This window comes from Petaurus breviceps, unplaced genomic scaffold (genome assembly GCF_028583685.1).
Source record: "Petaurus breviceps papuanus isolate PSGF00001 unplaced genomic scaffold, PetGlider_PUasm1.0 91041, whole genome shotgun sequence".
Taxonomy (NCBI): Eukaryota; Metazoa; Chordata; class Mammalia; order Diprotodontia; family Petauridae; genus Petaurus; species Petaurus breviceps.
The window spans coordinates 8,012,621-8,025,047 of record NW_027187400.1 but is presented as its reverse complement, the minus strand read 5'-3'; the positions used below and the strand labels follow the sequence as shown (position 1 = coordinate 8,025,047).

The window sequence follows — 12,427 nt, the reverse complement described above, 5'->3', positions numbered from 1 at the left end:
TAGAACACAGGATGTCAGACCTAAATGAGGCCTTAGAACAGAAAATGGCAGAGCTGGGAAGACATCTAGAACACAGAATGTCAGAGCTAGGAGGGTCCTTAGAACATCGGATGTCAGAGTTTGGAGGACCCTTAGAACACGGGATGTCAGAGTTAAGTGAAGCCTTAGAATAGAGAATGTCAGAGCTGGGAGGGCCCTTAGGATGTGGAATGTAATAATTTAAATCAGGCATAACTGAGATCCCTGGACCTCTCCCTCCAGGGCAGCAGGGTGTGTGTTTGGCCAATGTTTTCTCAGGCAGCATCAGGAGAGGTGAGGGAAGGAGCTGTAGCCCAGAGCTAAAGACCTGGTTCTCATTCTGGCTCCCTCTGCCCCTTTCTGCCTATGGCTTCCAGAGATTTTAGGGCTACACCTTAATATGCATCCCTGCAAAGAAAGTAAGATCTTGGTGGAAGCTGGTGTCGTCAGAAACAGACTCCTGGTCAGCTTTCACAAATGATGCCTTTCCTGTGAGAGGAGGGGCAATTTTGGGGGCACACCCCACTCAAGGCCCCCTCACTACATCAGGAGACAAGCCAAGGATCAATAGAGAAGAGGCAGCAAAGTCTCTGTTTGTTCAGGTGTTGAAAAGTAAAAGATTTATTTATTTACTAGCTATAACTTAGGTGATGGTTTTATAGGTCATATAAAGTAGCCAGCTCAGAGAAAAATAAGGAAATTTAAAAAAATACGCAATACACACACACACACACACACACACACACACACACACACACACACACACACAAATGATCTATGTTCCGAGGCCTCTTGGAACATCCTCTGGGAGCCTCTCACTTTCCAAGATCATGGCCTGTGTTTAGAGTCTAGGTTCTCAGGCTCCTTCTAGCTCTGATTTCCTATCTTCTATCTTTCTAGAATCGCCAGACTCATTCAGCAACAAAAGCTAACGTTCTGGGGTCTTTCCTAGGCCTCGAATTCTATGTTCTAAGATCCCTCCTGATGCTGTCATCCTGTGCTCTAGAGTCTGAAGTCTAGAGTTTTGAAGGAGCTGTAGAGCCTGTGTCTTGCATTCTCAGGGCTGGGCACAGTGCCTGACCTATGGGAAGCACTTAAGAAAGTTTCTTGAATTGAATCGTACCTTTCAGCTCTTGACATTTCATGTTCTAAAGTCTCTTTCACCTCTGATATGCTACACTCCAAGGCCAATGTAGTTCTGACATTCTGTGTTCTAAACTCCCCCCCAGCTTTGACACTGTTCTAGGACACACCTAGCTCTGACATTCTGTGCTCTAAGCTCCCCCCAGCTCTGACACTCTGCTCTAGGACACACCTAGCTCTGAAATTCTGTGCTCTAAGCTCCCCCCAGCTCTGACATTCTGTGCTCTAGGACACACCTAGCTCTGACACTCTGTGTTCTAAGCTCACCCCAGCTCTGACATTCTGTGCTCTAGAACACACCTAGCTCTGACACTCTGTGCTCTAAGCTCCCCCCAGCTCTGATACTCTGCTCTAAGCTCCCCCTAGCTCTGACACTCTGTGCTCTAAGCTCCCCCCAGCTCTGATACTCTGCTCTAAGCTCCCCTTAGCTCTGACATTCTGTGCTCTAAGCTCCCTCCAGCTCTGACATTCTGTGTTTTAAGCTCTCTTCCAGCTCTGAAGCTCACAGAACTCTAGTTCTAAATGAGAAAAGATCTCTGAGTTTGCAGAATTCAACTCCTTCATTTTACAAAAGAAGAGCCTGAGGCTGAGAGAGCCAGTGATCTGCCCAGTGTCATGTAGGTATTAAGAATCAGAGGTGGTCTCCCTTCCACTCCAGGCAATGAGATAATATTTGCAATGTTCTTAGCACAGTGCATGGCATACAGTAGGCACTACATAAATGCTTAGTCCTTTCTCTTCCCCTTCCCTCTCAGCCTCTTAGCTATCCCCAGTCATCCCAGTCAGTTAGCCCTCTCTCTTCAAGGCTCTGCAGGAAAGAGATGCCCCCTCTGAGCCTGGTTTCCCTTTCCTGATGTCTAAGTGGGGTCTTGGCAGCTCCTGCTGGGAATGGTTGCCCTCCTGGGATTTGGAGAAGCTGGGCTGTTCCATCAGGGCAAGCAGGGGAGGGTTCACACACATCTCTTCCCCTCTGGTGCCCTCGATTCCCTGGGGATGTGACCCAAATTGGCAAGGGTATAGTGCACCCTGCCCCGGATCAGCACTTCCCAGAATCTCTGGCAGGCCTGCCAGGGTAGTGTGCACAGTAGAAAGCACCGTGCCCTTGGAATCAGGAGCCCAGTGGCAAGTCACCCAGTTCCCCACCTTCACCATCTATCCTACCGGGGAGGAGGGAAAAGCTCTGGGAACCTTTCATTCATCCCCTGCTGATTCTCTCTTTCCCCCACTACTTCCTGCCCAAGGACCCTTTCTAATGCCCTGCTAAGATTTCTCTCTCTCCACTTGAAAAATTGTCTGCGGCTCTCCATGGCCTTCAGGGCGCCATCCACGCTCGGGCTCCCACTTGCCCTCCCAGGCTTCTCTTCCCTTTAGGTCTCCCACTTCAGGGAATCCGTGCTCTCCTCTGTCCCGGCTCTCACCCTGCCTATGCCTAGCTCGGCACCTCTGCCCATGCTCTTTCCCATGCCTGGAATGGTTTCCTTCCTCTACTTCTCTCTCCCTACTCCTAAGCTTTTGAGTATGAACTCCAGAAAACAGCCATTTTAAAATGCCGCCCACTACCCTGGAGATGTTTTTATATACTTCTGTATATACGCGCTCCCCTTGGATAGAATATAAGAGCCTTGTTTTGCTGTTCAGGTGTTTCAGTTGTGTCTAACCCTTCATGACCCCACTGGGGGTTTTCTTGGCAGAGATACTGGAGTGGTTTGACATTTCCTTCTCCAGGTCATTTTGTAAATGTAGATGAGGAAACGGTGGCAAACAGGGTTAAGTGACTCGCCCAAGGTCACACAGCTAGGAAGTGTCTGAGGCCAGATTTGATCATAGGAAGATGAATCTTCCTGACTCCAGGCTTGATACTCTACTATGCCACCTAGTTGCCCCCCTATCCTTGAAGGCAGGGCAAAAGTATTTATTAAATTCTTACTATATGCCAGGGACTAAGTTGTGAGGAAATAAGTAAAGGTGAAAACATGTCCTTGCCCTCAAGAAGCTTATATTCAAATAGAAGAGACAACATGCAAGCACCCCTGTCAATCTGTTCAAAGCAGGATTAGCTATTATCCCACTCACCTTCCCTCCACATCCCACTTACCCCTGCTCCCTCCGTCTCCCAGGACCCAGCCCCTGTACCTTGTGCTGTAGCCTGAGTGCTGAAGTGAGTAGAGGTGGCCAGAGAGCCCCGGGGACTAGGAGTTGTTGGTGTCACACGCATTCGAAGTCGCTCCAGTTCACCGAATCGATCAGGAAAGGCCTTTGGCTGGTCTTCCATTTTCTGCCTGTGCCCTGAGAAGAGGGAGGAAGAGTGTGTCAGCACCTTGCTGTCATCCATCCCCACCTCATCTCTGGCCTCTACTTACCCAGGGAAAGAAAGATCTCACAATCTCCCCAGTGACCCCACCAGGATTTCAATGAAAGGTCTCCCACACTGGAGAGCCAGAATGATAGAATGGAAGCAGCATTGGATTTGGTATTTGAGAACATGAGCCTGAACCCCAACTCTGCTACTGTGTGACCTTGGGCAAGTTATTTCACCCTTCTAGGTCTCAGTTTCTTCCTTTGAAAACTGAGGGAGGTGGATGGAAGGAAGACTTCGTTCTGCTCCAAATACTATACTCTGAAACATAAACAAAACTTGGGGAGGCTGGGGGTGGGGTGAGGCGCCCTGGTGGGTGTTACTAGTGTCCTAGAAGATGATGAGAATAAATCAATTCAGTCCACACTTATTAAGCTGCCCTGCTCTACTTGAAGCACTGAGAACACAAAGACAAAAGTAAAATAATGCTAGCCTCCAAGAAGTTTCCATTCTATGAGGGGGACACAGTCATAGATACACAGTATATGCAAAGTAACTTCAAGAGGGAGACAATGATAATAAGTGGGGGGGGAGGGGTAAAGAGAGGGAAACAAGGGAAAACCGAACTTGGGGATTGCAGAGCACTTTCCAGACACCTTGGTGAGGCAGGAGATGCAGATCTCCACTTTCCTTTTCCATATAAGGACACCGAAGCTAACTTTCCACACAGATGGAAAGTAACACAAGATTTTTGGAAATATTCAAATTTGGATTTGAACCCAGATCTCCTAACTCAAGTCCAGCTCAATTTCTACATCACCATTTATCTCCTTCCATGGCAACTTATGTACCTGTAGCTCCTCCCCTGGGATCACAGAACTGAGAGTGTCATTCAATGATACTTTTAAAGAGAGGGATCTCAGAAATCATCTCATTCAATCCCTTCATTTTACAGATGAAGAAAGAGAGGGTGAAGATAAGTGACCTGCCCAGGGTCACACAGGTGCTTATCAGCAGGCCCAGGACACAAATGCAGGTTCTTTGATTTCCAATCCAGGGTTTTTCCACAGCACGATCCTGCCTCCCTTTCTTGAGAGATTATCTGAGTCCAATCCCTATATGGTAGAGGTTGGGAAACTATTGTCCAAAAAGGGGAAGGTCTTGGCCAAAGCCACACGGCAGTATTGGTGGCAGGGCTGAGGCCAGAACCGAAATGGACCAAAGTCATTTGTAACAGGGCCCCTTACTAGCTCTCCAATCTTCTTACACCCTACTCCCCTCCGAGTACCCTAAGGTCCAGTGACTTGGGTCTCCTGGCTCTTCCCCTTGCCTGGAATCTCCCTCCTCCTCTCTGCCTCCTAGCTTCCCTGGCCTTCATCAAGTCCCACTGAAAGCCTCACTGCCTACAAGAAGCCTTCAGGCAATCTCCTTAATCTGAGTGCCTTCCCCCTACTGACTCCAATTTTATCCTATATACATCTTGTTTGCACATGGTTCTGTATGCATAATGTCTCCTCTCCTTAGACTGTAAGCTTCCTGAGGGCAGGGACTATGTTTTCACCTTTTTTTTTTCCGGGGGGGGGGGGCTCTCTAGCACAGTGGCTGACACATAGTAAGCATTTAATAACTGCTTGCTGACTTGATTTCCTCTGTCCTACGTGAGATGTGGCAGCCAAGAAGAGGGAATGAGATCTGGGGCCCTACTAGAAGTAGACTGTCTGGGGCTAGCAGAGGGCTGCCCTTCACCATGGCCAAGCCACATGGAGAGGCCCGTGTTCACATCATATGGGGGAGAGGGATGCCAAGCTGAAGCCCATCCCAAGAGTGGGGAAAGGGCTGGGGACCAGGCCAAAGGAGGAACAATTCAAGGCCAGGAATCGGGCAGTCAGGAGGCATTTATTAAGGGCCTCCTTTGTGCCAGGCCCTGTGCTAAGAGGAGGGATACAAAGAGAGGCTAATGATAGTCCCTATCTTTAAGGAGCTCATAGTCTAATGGGAGAAGAGAAGACTGGGGAAATGTAGGCGCTGTCATCATACATCCGAAGGGCTATTGTGTGGGAAATGAAATCAAGGGCCCCTGAGAGGCCACCCTGGACCCTAGGTTGTGACATGTCGTGAGAGGGGCTGCTAGGGCTGTTATACTGAGCTGAAGTGACGGATGGCCTGCCCCCAAGAGTGTCCTGGGGAGTCTTAAGGCCCTCTGCAATGCATTTTTGAAATATTGAAAATGGCCTTCTTTTCTATTCAGGAGGAAGGCGGAAGAGGAAGCAACAGATGAGCCCCAAGGCCCCCAGAAAGGAGCTCCAAGTGCCCAAACCAACTGGCTCAAAATGCTATCTTAGTCATCAGCCCTTCCCTGGGGCTTCATGATTCTCAAATGGAATATTAAACATCGATTAAGCATCTGTGTGGAAAGGCAGTGTGGTATAGGAGTCACCATGTGGTATGGGGGAAAGACTGCCAAACTTGGAGTCATGGGCCTGAAGTAAGAACAGCTATTCTGCCAGTGTTCACCAGGTGACTCCTGGTGGCAAGTCACCTAACCTCTCTGGGCCTCATTTTCCTCATCTGTAAACAGGGATATTGTACTTGGTTAAACCTTAAGGCCCTACATAGATGTAAGTTGCTATCACCATCTGCCACCACTTAACACCATCCACCACCACTTTCTATCACCACTATCCACTACTACAACCACCACCCACCACCACAATTTTCCACCATTAGCCACAGCCACTACCACCACTATCCACCCCCACCATAACTATTTTCAACCACTACCATGAGCCACTGCTACCACCATCTACCACCATCACAAACCACCATCACTACCATCCTCTACTCTCACCTACCATCCCCACCACCATCTACCTCTACACTCACCCACCTCTGCCACAACCACCACCATCACCTACCACTGCTGCATGCTAGGAGCTATGCTGGGACCTAGAGATACAAATATAAAGTGAGAACTATTCCTTGGCCTCATGGAACTTAATGCCCTATTGAGGGGAGCTCAATGTACACAGGCAAGTAAGAATACTAAGCCATTTCCAAAGGGAGAAGCCACTAACTGGGCGAGATGAGGAAGGGCTTTGGGCAGGTGGCCCCTGAGCTCCTGAGCCCTAGTCATCTCCTAATCATTCAGTGGGAACAGCAACAACTCTGGAATCAGAAAACTGAATCCAGAACCCCCCAAAAGGGTTCAAATCCCACCTCTTATGTTTATCACTTCTGTGGCCCTGGCCAAGTCTCTCAATCTGCCAATGGCCCAAGATAATTCTCTAAGACCATAAGGCAGAACAGTTGCCAATATACTTTGGGGCCTTTTTCACTTTATTTTTTTTACAATTCTTTTATAAGAACCAATATATTCTGGACTAGGAAGTTTCTTCAACAAGAATTCCTAACATCCAGGATTCTTAACCTGGGGTTCGTAGATTAAAAAACCCCAAACATTCTGATAACCATATTTCAAGATAATTGATTTTTTCATATCTTGTGGATTTTGTTTTATGCATTTTAAAGCATTTTGAGAAGGATTTCATAGGTTTCACCAGACTTCCCCAGGGGCCCAAAACATACAAAAAGGCTAAGAACACCTACATAACCAATGAAATCCTAGGTCTGACCCCCAAATTATGAATGTAAACAAAATAAACATGAAAACCAGAACCAGGTTTGAATTCCTTGGCCACAGCCTGCCTTCTCCTGCCACCTTGCCTGGAGTTGCTCAGACCTAGAACACCATCCCCTGCATTCTTTCATCCTACACTGGCTTTAGAGCCAAACTCAGAAATCACTCCCTGCAGGATGCTCGCCCAGATTTCCTGATAGCTCTGATCTTCCCCCTTGGGCCTTGGAGAACCCCACACTCTGATACATCTGTTTATGACTTGTGTGTCCAAACTCTAATTCTTCCCCCTGAGCCTTGGGAGCTCCATGAAGGCAGAATGGCCCCTTATGCCTCGTGCCTGGGGTCAAGCAGAGTGCCTGGACAATACTAGAATACTTGAAAAAATAGGAATTGGAAAGGGCACTGGAAGGGGAGTCAGGAGACTCCCAAGTCTGCCAGCCAGTCTCTGTGTGACTGCTTTATCCAGGCCTCAGTCTTCTCATCCATAAGATGGGGGAGGGGTGGGAGGAAGAGAGTTGCTCGCAGGATGTTACTAACAATGGCCAACATTGATACAGATTTGAGGTTTGCAAAGTGCTTTTATGTAAATTATATAACAGGGGAGGAAGGGACATTGTAGATCATCTAGTTTTCTCCCATTTTATGGAGGAGAAAACTGAGGAACAGAGGGATGAAATACACAGAGATGTAGGGAGAGAGTGCTGTCCCTGGTCTCAGAGGCCTGGGTTCAAATCTCACCTCTGACAGGTGTGACCTTAGGCAAATCACTTGAGCTCAGTTTCCTCAACAGCAGAAGAGGGGGAGGGGGTTGGCCTCTGAGGTCCCTTCCCTCCCTAAATCTACAATGTAGCCAACCTAGGATTCAAATCAGTGCAAAGAATGTTAGCTCTGAAGCCTAAGGACCTGGGTTCAAATCCTGCTTGTTAACTACATGAGAAACTATGGGAAGTAATGTTTCCCTGGTCCTCAGTTTCCTCATCCGTAAAATGAGGGCACAGGGTTATAGGGAAGCCCCTTCCAGCTCCAGCTTTATTGTTCTATAATCTTGAGACCAAAAGCAGCATTTTTTGCCCCAATATCATTCTGCCTCCTAAACCTCTCAAGCCACTTCTCACTCAGATTCTAGGAAGGAATGAAGTCCCTTGTCTCCATGAGGACACATGTTGGATGGGGAAGCAGGTGAGGTCGGGGAAGACCAAACAGAAGGTCTGGGGCCATGGAGCCATCCGGGTAGTGGGCTGGATCTCAGGGCAGAGAGGAAGAGAGGAGTGGTGCTTGGGGCACTGGCAGAAGCAAACAAAAGCCCCAAAGCCTCCAGCCCAGCCCAGCCCAGCCTAGCTGAGCCGAGCCAGGGGAAGAGAGCCTTCTGAGGCCAGGGATAACTCAGCTCTTACTCGTTTGAAGTGGGCCTGCTTACGACATCAGGTCACGCTGCTCCTGGCACCAGCCCCCTCCAAGGACCCAGACACAGCCTCTACTGTCTCTTCCCAGCCCGAGGCTGCAGGGGAAGGGGCCGGGGGAGGGGGTGTTGCAACAGTGGCTTGTCAGGAGATTTACAATGATTGGAAAGCCGGATTAAACCCAGGAGAAAGAAAAAAACAAGAAAACTGCCCTGATCCTCTGACAAAGTCCCAAAGGACATCGTGACCTGGGATGCTGATAAATGTTTGTGCCTTTGAGAAGGCAGGGAGAGGTAGACATGGCAGCCAGAACACTTCACAGTGGGAGGTGAGAGATGGAAGGGCCGCAAAGGAGATCCCTGAGCCCTAGAGGCCATTAACCACTAGATTTGTGGGAGGATCTGAGTTTGAATCCTACTTCTGATGCTAGCTGGGTGACACTGGGGAAGTCCTTCAAATTTTCTGGCATTTCATCATGTGGGAAACAGAGGGGTCAGCCCAACACGGAATCCTAGTAATTTTACCCTCGATGATTATTCCATCTGATACTCCAGAAAGGTAAAAAGATTGGGTCAAGCCTGGTCATTCTAAACCCAATCCTGAATATGGGGGCTGGAAGAAAGCCGGTCCTTCCCCTCACCTTAAATAATCACAGTTTATTCTCCTATAATCCCAAAGATGTTTCAAGTATTTCTGGACACCTCCTCTGATCCTCGGAAGGTGAGGATAATTCTGACCACTTAGAGTTAAGAAAACAGAGGTTTGGAAAACCAAAGTAGCAGAGGAACACAGGATCTCAAGAAATGGGAGGTGCCTTTTAAAAGTAAACTAGGCCAACTAGTGACGGAGCCCAAATCCCCTCTCCAACAGGTGGCAACAAGTGGGGGCGCAGCCTGCACTAGAAGATTCCAGGTCAACAGTGAATCAACTAATGACAAGTCTTTGGGTCCCCATCGTTCACCCAGATCCCAGTTCACCCACACAGACTCTCTACCAGCTAACCCATCTCTCCATCTGGTCCACAAAGGCAGCGCGGGAGACTGAGCTTCAGAAATGAGGACAAGCCCGTTCACAGAAGCTGGCCTGCAGCTTCCTCACTGACGGTAACACTATTTCTATAAAATCAAATGAGACGGAGGATTTGGTAACACACATTGCAAACTTTAAAGCATCAGATATGCAATAATGATTATGACAGAATCAGGTGTTAATCTGATTAATATAAAAGAATTATAATGCTAATAGATAATAACAATAATTATTATAGTCAACTGTTAATCTTATTAGTATAAAATGGTCTACTGGAAAGGGCAATGCCCCGAGCAGGCAGGGATCAAAAAAGATCAGCTGTTCCTGGGTGTCAGCCTACCCAAGGTCTCATTTCCCAAGATGAGGCAGCTGGTAAAGGCTGGACTGGACCTACACCTCCAGATTCCCCACCCAAGGTTCCTGGTTCTATCTTCTCAGGCTGCTTTCCATCCATCCTATTGCAAAGTCCTTTTTGCTCTAGGGTCCTCAAGATGAAGGAATGACCCAGCTCTTGCCCTCAAGGAGCTTATGATCACAGAACCTGGGAATAAGGAAGACCCAAGTTCAGTCCCATCTCAGACACTAGTTGTGTGATCCTGGACAAGTCACTTAACCTCTGCCTCAGTTTCCTCATTTGAAAACTGGAAATAATAACAGCACCCACTTTGTATAGTTATGAGGATCAAATGAAATATACATAGAATGCTTTGCAAACCTTGAAGCACTATAAAAATGTTAGCTATATTACTATTATTACAAAATAACCCAGTCCTTACCTTCAAGGAACTTATGGTTTAATAAGGGGAGTAATATGTGCATGCAAATAAACATGATTCAACACAGAGTATAAAGGGGCAAAGGAAAGATTCTGACAATGTGCTCAAAGAAAATTTGAGGAGGGAGAAGAAGGTTTTCAGTTAGCAAGGGCATGTCCTGGCAGGCTGCATGGAGGAGGCAGCACAAATTGGGCCTGGACAGAAGAGAAGGTGTCAGCTGGTGGGGGCAGGGGATGGGACAGGGAAGTGTTCCAGGCATGGGGAGACAGTCTTAGTGGAATAGAAAGTATAGAAAGTTTGGAATATAATGCTGTAAAGGTAACTTGCGATCAGCTCCCAGAGAGCCTTGAAGGCCAAGGTAAGGTAATGTGTTATCCTATAGGTGACAGTCTTAGAGGAGAGGGGTGGTTTGGTCTAGTTGTTTTGGCCACTGCATGAGGGAAGGAGACAGGGAGGGGAAGAGGGGCCTGAGAGACAGCCAGAGTCAGAGAACAGAAATGGAGCTGAGACTCAGGATACAAATGCTTAGAGGGTGGAAGGAGGATTATGGAGGAGATGTCAGAGGTAGGAGGGGAACCAGGAGCCAAGAGGATTGTTCGGGAAGAAGGGGTTGGCCAGCAGTGTCAAAATAAAGGTCAAGGCTTCTGGGTGTTACAGTGGTTAGAGCATGGGTGGAATGAGAGAGCCAAGTTCAAACTCTCCCTCAGACCCTCACTAGCTGTGTGACCCTTCTTTGCTCCTGTCTCAGATGAAGCTGTGTCTCTTCTCTTGGCCAAGGCCAATGCCGCTACCTGCACCTTTGATCTCATTCCTTCCCATCCTCTCCAGAAGACTGTCTCCACTATCACCCACTGTCTAATCGTCAGTCTCTCCCTTTCTCCTGACTTTCTTCCCTGTTGCCTACAAACAAGCCCACGTCCCCTCCACCCTTAAAAACCCTCACTAGATCCTGCGGCGCCTGGTATCTGTTAAACGGTATTTCTTCGTTCCTTTGCAGCTGAGCTCCCTACTTCTCTCTTGTGATGCTAAACCTTCTGCAGTCTGGCTTCTGGCCTCATCATTCATCTCATCCTCCACCTGGTCTCCCCACAGATCTCCGGAGGCCTTGTGGTGCCCAATGGCCCCTCCCTCAACCCTCTCACCATCTTTGCAGACTGAGGCTGCCACCCTCTCTTCTCCAGGTTTTCACGATATGGGTCTTTCCTCCATCTCTTCCTACCCTCCCACAGCCCCTTCTCAGTCTCCTTTGCTGGGTCTTGAGCACTAGACCAGTCTGTTCTGGGCCCACTGATCACTCTACTCTCTCACTTGATGAGCTCATTAGCTGCTGTGTATTTAATTACCATCTCCATGCAGATGACTCCCAGATTTATCCATCAGGCCCTAAATTTCCTGCTGAGCTCCAAACCCAAACCACCAACTGCCTCATGGATGTCTCCAACCCAATGTCTCATCAGCATCTCAGACACAACAATGGGTGACGGGTCCAAAAGAGGATTCCTTATCTAGTCCACTCCTCTTCCCAAGTTCCTTACAGCCAGTGTGTGGACCTCTGTCTTCCAGTCACCTAGACTCAGGTGTTTGGTGTCACACTACGGCCAATCCAACCCTTCTCTACACTCACAAAGCCACTATCCTAGTCCATGCCCTCATCAGCACCTTCCTGGACCACGGCAACAGCCTTCTAATGGGTGTCCCTGCCCCAAGTCTCTCCCCACTCCAATCCACCCTCCACTCTCAGCTGTCAAGGGGATGTCTCTAAAGGTGGGTCTGACCACATCATGCTCCCCTCTCTGCATGAACTCTAGCAGCTCCCCTAGTACCTTCAGGATCAAATACAAAGTCTTCTGATTGGCCCCTTCCTAACTTCCTCAGCTTTCTTATACTTCGCTTCTCTCCAGGTACTCTCTGATCCAGAGACACCCATCTCCTTCTTATTCCTTGAACCTGACACTCTGCCTTTGTGCTCAGCTGTCCTCTCACCTCACCTTGACCCTTCTGGCTTCTTTATAGTCAAGTTCCAACGCAAATCTCACTTTCTACAGCAGAGAACCCTTCCTCCTTTTTTTTTTTCCTCCTCTCTCTTCCCCCAGCTGCTAGTACTGTCCCTTTGGGATTCCCTTCCATT

General features: G+C 48.3%; 1 protein-coding gene across 2 annotated transcripts in view; it reads right to left on the bottom strand.

The window, feature by feature from the left end:
* The window catches only part of RUNX3 (RUNX family transcription factor 3), a 45,619-nt gene that overhangs the window by 9,020 nt on the left and 24,172 nt on the right, over window positions 1-12,427 (bottom strand). For both annotated transcript variants that reach the window (XR_011166593.1, XM_069079053.1), the window contains exon 4: window positions 3,295-3,447. Coding sequence is in view for 1 of the 2 variants with exons in the window: in XM_069079053.1 (XP_068935154.1) it covers window positions 3,295-3,447 (153 nt within the window). In the remaining variant the exon portion in view is untranslated. The remainder of the gene's footprint in view (window positions 1-3,294; window positions 3,448-12,427) is intronic.